This window comes from Filicampus tigris, chromosome 5 (genome assembly GCF_054856515.1).
Source record: "Filicampus tigris isolate MCC_2025a chromosome 5, RoL_Ftig_1.0, whole genome shotgun sequence".
Classification (NCBI taxonomy): domain Eukaryota; kingdom Metazoa; phylum Chordata; class Actinopteri; order Syngnathiformes; family Syngnathidae; genus Filicampus; species Filicampus tigris.
In genome coordinates, this window is record NC_141221.1 from 7,671,330 (window position 1) to 7,679,528 (window position 8,199).

The 8,199-nt window shown below is 41.5% G+C and overlaps 1 protein-coding gene across 2 annotated transcripts in view; it reads right to left on the reverse strand.

Moving 5' to 3' along the window:
• The window catches only part of efna5b (ephrin-A5b), a 96,985-nt gene extending 94,662 nt beyond the window's left edge, over nucleotides 1-2,323 (reverse strand). For both annotated transcript variants that reach the window (XM_086031349.1, XM_086031348.1), the window contains exon 1: nucleotides 1,519-2,323. In XM_086031349.1, the coding sequence (XP_085887475.1) occupies nucleotides 1,519-1,643 (125 nt within the window). In that variant the 5' untranslated portion in view covers nucleotides 1,644-2,323. The remainder of the gene's footprint in view (nucleotides 1-1,518) is intronic.
• Nucleotides 2,324-8,199: the final 5,876 nt, after the last annotated feature.

Genomic DNA, 8,199 nt, shown 5'->3' on the forward strand with positions numbered 1-8,199 from the left:
ATTATGAGCTGAAAGTGGGAAAACCTGTCAGCACATCTGGAAAAAATCAAGTTAACAGAGCGTCCAGTCGAGTCAAAACTTTCTCGCTGAAGAAAGGGGAGAAAACAAAATGTAGTCCAGTGAAAGGATGTCTATCAACAGCAAGAATCAAGGTCAAAATTATGGTGAGAGGAAAAATAAAGTCAGTAACGGCAAGTCCGCTCAGCGACCGCAACCCGTCGTCAAGCATAAGGATATCAACGACAAGATCTACACACACCGTTGGACGTTGTAAACTTGACCACTAAACTGCTCCAACAAATGACCCTCGTCTTTCCAAACTTCAAGCGCAAACACAGGAAATCTTTTGACAAATGTCTCAAAATATGAATTATACTATGGGGTAGGACATTTTTTTTGTCAAAAAATATTTATTTCCATTTCCCAGTTGAGTGAAAGCAACCCTCTACGGGAAGTGTTTCGACTTAAAAGTCTGAGACAAAGCTGCTCAGTTGGACCCCAGCAAGGGAAACGCCTGAGTGATACGTGCAACATTGCTGGCTCAAAAGAAAAGTAGTCAAGGTCCGTCATACAAAATTCTTAACTTGTGCCTCCATGCCGTGGATCAGCTGAGAGTCTTACACATTCTCACTTGACAAAAATCTGGCTGCTGTTTTGAGAATTAGGGAAAACTTTTTTGTTTATTGGCCTGAGCCATTGTTAAATTACGGGCAGTGGTATTACTGTGTGCATTAATCCATCACTTGTGTGTGAAAAGAAGGCAAAAATGCTGGTGATGAAAATTTACAAAGTAAAAGTTAAGAGAAAAGTTTTAAGTTTACGGTTTCATGTTAGGACCGTAAGAATCAGGTTTGTGGTTTTGTACTGGGAACTTTTACGCAGTTTAGTAGCCTAAAGTATGCATTAGAAAAGGCTCTTGAAAAACATCAAAATTGTATAATTATTCTTTCTTTAAAATGTTCTATACATTTGTATAAATTGCATTGAAGGTAGAACAGAAAGAAATGTGATGATCATGATTTTTTTGAATTGAATTAACTCACCACTGATATGTGGAAAATGAAAAAAATGCAATAAAAATACATTTAAGCAGAAAATCACTTAATTATTCGTTATTATTTCATACATAGCGTTCTGGCAGAAATCATAATTATATTTAAATTCTGCTATAAAATGATTCTGTTTGATTTGATTTGACTAGATTTCAGAAATATCTTGCATTTTTGTCTCACATAAGTGAGCCAGCGGGTGTAACAAGACTTTTTTTTCATATTGTTTGTATAAGTTAGATTTATGTCCTTTATGTCGTATCTCTGTCTGTAGCAGCTCCTTTTGGTCTGAATCTGCTCGCATGGTTTGAACGGAAAACGGACAAGCCTTTGGGTGTTCCGATTGTCCAGCTCACAACCTGCGGTGGCCACACTGCAGAGTGACACACACCCGATGCCGCCGTGCTTGTGCCACCGGTCAGCGGAGCCCGAGCGGGGCCCGCCCGGAGAAGACGGCGAGGTGACTTACTTGGCGTTGGTCCGGTTCCAGAAGACGGCGTAGCGGTCTGCCACCACTTTGGAACTGGGCTCCTGGCTAAAAACACACATCCACAGCACCAGGCAGACGGCGAGGATCATTTCCACTTGCAGCATCACTACGGTAAAAGTTGGCCACGTATTCCTCGTCGTTGGTGTGGCGGCAGGTGAGGGGGTCTCATTCACAGGCGCTCGGTTTCGGACCGGTCCAATGTGGCGTGTGTCCCTCGGAGCTGGGGATATATGCCCCCCCCCCCTCCTCCTCCCCTTCTCGCGTTGGATCTTCAGGGGTGCGTCAACAAGGTGAATGACGAGGTGCGCACCCTTGGGTGCTTGGGGACGAGTCAGTCACACACACCCCAAAAAAAAAAAACAAAAAAAAAAAAAGATCGCGGGAGTTGACGGCCACGTCAGAAATCCATGTAGTCCACACAACTTTTGTCACTTCGCGTAAGGTAAGGGAGGGGAGAGGAGGCTTGACGACCAGATCAATCAATCCAAATGACAAGTGAGCGAGAGACACACAAAAAAAATCGCGGTACCTCCTCTGGTCTGTCTCGGTGTCCGGCTTAAGGGGCTTGAGTCAAGAGGAGACACTTGTTTAGGTGCGCATCCCGCCGCGTCCTCCTCATATATGTGCCATCTTGGGAAAATTGCTAAAACCAAACCAAATGCGGCGAGTTCCAACCGCGCGACTTGCGTGGCTCTTCTTGGTGTTTGTATCCGGGCGTGTGCGTGTACGGATTCGGATGTGTGTGTTGGGGAGCCTCGGGAGAGTGCGCGCAGCGTCCAGCAGCTCGAGACGCCGACTGAGCTAGTGGCTTTGCTTTTACTGCGCTGCCATTGGCTCGCGGTCCTTGGCCCCGCCCTTACACCCCCCCCCCCACTTCCACGCTTCTCTTCCCCACTTCTCCCCACACCGCCCCCTCAAAGCCAACTACAGTAATTCAATTACGCAGAGAGGTACAGTTCGTTTTTTAAATTCGTGTTATTATTGAGGTTGCTAAACGTAAAAGTATTAAAAGAATCATATGACAATTAAGTACAAATAGGATTTTTAAAAACTCAAGAAATTAAATCAACCCAAATTAATTGTTTAAAAAAAACACAGCTCTTGAATTGGATTTCATTCAATTGTGATTAGCTATCAAAATGCTATTTTTGGCAGGTCTACTGCAGTGATTCCTGACAAGGGAACCGTGGGAAATTATTCATTTTCAATAAATGTATCTGAAAATTATTATTTATTGATTACAAATATATCAAGTTCATCTACCAACCACATATGGTGGCAGACAGAACAATTAAATGCTCTTCCATTAGATGGCAGAAGGTACAAAAACCTGCGTAGGCCTGATGTTATTCGGAATAAGCCACGGCTCCCTGCAAATAAATCAGCCTTGTGTAAAATTTGACAGGCCTATTTGGGACTAAATCAAGACAGGATCATCATTATTCCATTATTTCTGTTTTCTGCTGTTCTGTGAGAATTATTTTTTGGGTGCGAAATGAGTGTCTTGGCTCAATTAAGATTGGTTAGGGTAACACTGATTGAGTGCAGTGATTCCCATTCATCATTCATATCAGATTATGACAGTATGATCACATCGGGCAAATACCGGGATATAGTATTGCAATTAAATGCTTTATTAGTTAGATGGAAAATGAAATGTATCTAAATAAAATAAAACATATAATTAAAAGGAAAAAAATGTAGTACAACAGGAAATTACTTATTTCTCAGAAAATGAGTCTAGCTACTTCTCTGCTCTTCACTTTGTGAGGCAACATCAGAGCGGAAACTCTCGTAGCCAGTTGCAAACATTTAAGACAGCATTATATTAATATAATAACGCTACCTTGTCAGAGTGTTGGCTGGAGCTCTCGTGAATGTGATATCGTATTGGAGTGCTGTGTCCTGTAGCACAAATGGTGCAGTGGACCCTGCTGCTGCCTTTTGGGCAGACAATGCATGTTCGATTACGGGACAGTGTTCTCATACCAAACTATCACCGGTGTAAGCCCGGATGAAAAATGGTTGGGTTGCATAAAAATTGTGCAAAACAAACCATGCAGGTGACTCGCTGTGTAACAACTGGTGGAACAAGCTGAAAGGTGCACACAATATACTATGTTTGTTTTGTTTATCTATCTATGCCAGTGACATGTAGTGACAGGCAGAGAAAATGAACATTCATTAGATGGCAGAAGGAGCATAATTGTAAAATATGTGCCTTGGCTCAGTAAAGTTTGGAAAACAGCGGTCTAGTGGTTAGCAGGGTTGCTTTATAGTTCTGAGACTTCAGGTTCAAATCTTGGCTCCGCCTTTCCTGTGTGGAGCATGCATGGGTTTCGCCAAGTACTCTAGTCATGCGTGCATGTTAGGTTCACTTAAGACTCTAAGTTGTTCATAGGTTTGAATGTGACAATGAATGGTTGTTTGTCCATATCTGCTCTACGATCGGCTCGCAACCAGTACAGGATGTACATCGCCTCTCATCCAAAGTCAGACAATCTCCAGCTCTCCCATCAAGATAAGCTGTATAGAAAATGGATGGATGGAATTTGGGTACCTTATTCGAAAGGAGACATTTGCTAGAAAATCCCTTTACACAACACTTACTGTTACTTACTCAAAATGATTCAACCCATAATAAAAATTACATTGATTTGGGAAAAAAATACGCTTTCAATTGATAATGCTTTCAAAGAATAATAATTGTTGGCAGTTGTGCTGAACTTTTTAAATTGTTCTAGCATGGTTGGTTTACTGTAACCTACTGAAACCTTTCCAAAAAAAAAAAAAGATATCTGCCCAAAAAAATGGCAGATGTTTTTAACACAGCTCACAAAATGGATATTATTAGATTAAGTTAAATGTAGTGTGGGGTCATTGTAATATTTTCCTTATCTTATTGAGTTACATGCGTGGAAAAGGAATGTAGTACATTTCTCGATCACTGCAAACTGCAACCACATACTAAATATATCATTAAATTAATGCCTCTCTTATCATGTCAATCAAAACTGGGCCTCATTATCTTTATAACAGCAGAATTTTTTATATAGCTCTTTATATTGGCTCTCATTAGCAGGTGTACCTAATGTTGTGGCCTGTGAGTGTATTCTAGCCATTTGTCATCTTGGACTTTGCCTGCCACACACTCCCAATTTATATTCATGCAAAAACATCAAAAGCAACAACCTTGGACGTTTTTAATAGGCCACATGTAATTAATCTAAATTGTTATAATGGCAGCAACTAAAGCATCCAATGTTCTCTATCACCGCTCATTAAAATAACAATAAATAGCCATAGTGTAAATAATGTCATTGTAATTCTGCAATGTGAACGCGCGTGTTTGAGTGCGTGGTTGGAGTGGGGTTAGGGGATCAGGCACCGCTCCAGCACTGAGACGCCCCGCAGTGGTGACCAGCTGCGATCGCTGACTCAGCCGGGACCAATTCCAAGTTTGAGTCTGCATCTGTCATCGACTTAAATCAAGACCAGCGTTCCCTTGCAGAATTTATGAAACTTTAGGAAACGAGCTGCAGCCCTCAATCCCAAACAAGGAATACCAGTCACATGAATTCATACAGTGTGGATTTGTGGATTTACTTCATGTGCAGGAGGTCTACATGGAAAATGTATTCGCCCCAAAATGGAAGAATGCACTGTTTTTGTGCTAATGCTAGTGGATTGTTCTGTAGCTATGTATTCTTAACAAGGTCTATCCGCATATATTTCCACCTAAAGCGCCAACAACTCTTAGTTTTCGATACTTATAAACTCTGGAACTAAAAGGTACCAAGCATGAACCCATTCTTTTGGACCTGGAAAAATGCCTCCGATTAAATTTCGACAATAGTTCCCACAGCCCAAACACACAGTGGTCCAAAAGTCCATTCTTCTGGAATAAGTATAAACAGTATAAAGTCATGGACACGCAATGACAAGCAGGAAAAATTGGAGGATTTTCCCAGTTCCCACCTTATGATCAAAATCTGCCAAGGTTCTATTGTCAGCTGTCTCTAAAAGATTATCCTGAACGATTATCTTGTTGTGGTGTGGGATAGGTTAAGAAGGATTTTTTTTATTCTCCCTGATCTGCTTGGAAAAGGTTGAATCAAGGAAACTGGACTTTTCTTCTTTGTTGAAGGCGTTTCCCCTTCAGTCCCAAAGGCCTGTTCAGTTCTAAAATTGTATGCGTGTGTCCCTTAGGATAAAGTCATAAAAATTATAGTCTGGACACATTTTTTGACCTCACAGCACTGCCCGGGCATTGGATAAATCCACGTCACATGGTTTAAGGAACCCATGTTGTGAACCGCGTTCCCCAATCCAGACAATGTTTTATGTTAGCCTTCATCAGTTTTGGGCCTCACTGCCAACCATTTTAGAGCATTTTAACATTTTCAAGACCCACAGGATAATGGTCAATGATAGTATATCCACCAAACGACCAAATGAAAGAATACACTCTCTCCTTTCACCAGGAAAAAAGATCATTCTGCCTTTTTCCATTCGTTCATAATCAGCAGTAGAAAAAAGGTAGGTTGCACAAAACGCACCGTTTCTCCTTGTGGACTCACAAACAGTGCTGATGTAATATCTAAAATAGGGAATCCATATCATCTGCTGGTGATTGTGCATCAGTAAAGTTGTTTCCAAGTTTGACATTTACAGTGGATTATTATCAGACGCTCCCCCCCCCCCCCCCCCCCCCCCCCGTCATATGTGGTCTCCCACATTTTAAAATTTTGATAAGATGTTAAAAATTGGTATATGTGTACCCTGCTTTAGGAGATTTGGGGAGACAGAATCACTTTATGGTTATTCTTATCCTTGTAAAGGATAAGAAGAAAAAGTTCCACACTAACTGTGTGTGTTTGCTCAACAGGTGCCGACTGCCTTCAAAGCTGGACAGGGAGAATTGATGGGGTCAGAGGTGGGCTAATATTTTAAGATAATCCCTTTGACCCCTTCTCTCAGGCCCGCGTAAACTCTGGGGGCATTTTCTTGCTGTTCTCAACAATAACACACACAAGCGCAGACTTCAATCCACTCACTACGATTATACACGCTCTTTCTTCATGCATTTTGGGAGCAAACACACACACACAGGACACTATCAACGAGCCAGGGGAGGAGGAGTGGAGAGGTCGTCCTGGAGGTCAGTGAACATGGCTGTTTTCACACCCACTTTACAGCTATGACTACATTCCTCTCCTGCTGTGTTCACTCACACACACACCCACGCACACCCACACGTTGATAACAAGCATATTTGACTGACTAGAGGGCAGCACATACACCCCATGCTGCTTTCATTTTCTCTGGCACAGACGGAGATTTTTCTCCTCCCCGCCCCTCCTTAACCTGCTGTCACGGTCATAGTGGGTTGCACTGATTACTTCAACGACGACAGTGGGGAATATTAACATGGACTATTGGTGATAAAGCAAAGCACTTTTTCCCTCTTGAATACTTGCAATACTTGCACACGCAATAAACTATCACGAGAGCTGAATAAAAACGGTGTCCTTCGTCAGATAATATTCTCAATTTTGATGTGTGAATGGTGTTAATGTATCATTGTTTATTGTCATGTTGTAATCCATTAATAGTATTATTTAGTTAAATCTAATTGAGAGGGATGAACTATTAGAAGCAGCTCTCAGTATGATGTGGTGCATTTATGAGCAAAATCTAAGCAGTAATAAGCATATTGTTAAATGAACACACTGCTGAAAAAATAAAGGGAAAACATCGTCATCACAGCGTCACTCCAAGTTGCCCACACTTCAGGGATAGCAACATGTCCCTTTAGGAAGCAATTACAGTTGTGAATCACTTTCATCTGCTGCTGTGCGAATGGACAGACACCGGGTGGGAAAGAGAGGCAATTGGCAGTTCAACCTCTATTAAGAATAATTTGTAAGTGGAGGTTTTGCATTTTTTCCCCTCACCGCTAGTAATTCCGTAAGAAGGAAGTAAGTATACTTTATTTCAAAAGTACTTCTCGCAGGGAGGACTTACAAGTGATTTACATGGTTAAAATACAACCAAAAACAGACTTACAATCATCATATAGTTAATACAAGAAAAATATCTAAGCAATTCATAATCAGCCAGTATTACTGGAATGCCTCCCTCAAGAAATATTGTTTAAAATGCCTTTTCAAAAGGGCTACAGAAGGCCCGTTTTAGCCATATGCGCTACTGGGACACATTTTGAGGGGAGTAGCAGGGAGAGTTTGTCATTTCACTCGTGGAGGCAGCACTTCACCACCAAAGTGTCAATTTACACATTTCAATTTGTGTAGCGAACCTGCAACATTCGAGCATGTGACGGCTGTCAGAAGCTAACACTGATCACACGATTAGCTAACGCTAATCTGCGCTAAAACTGCAGCTCTGCTTTCCATCTGAAATTAACCTCAGTGTTTTATTGCCCACTTTTTGGCCAAACCTCTGTTAATGTATTTTTGATACAAGATAAGTGGCTTCCTCAAGAATTTTATTTTGATGTATAGGAGTAATTCGAGGCAAACTGACAAATTGCTGGCTTTGAGCCCAGGAGTTCTTCCTTCGTCTCACAGTCAGTCTCACACATTTAGAGACTTAGGAGGCCCAGAATGAGGGCTGGTTAGCACCTTTTGTTTAAAAGCC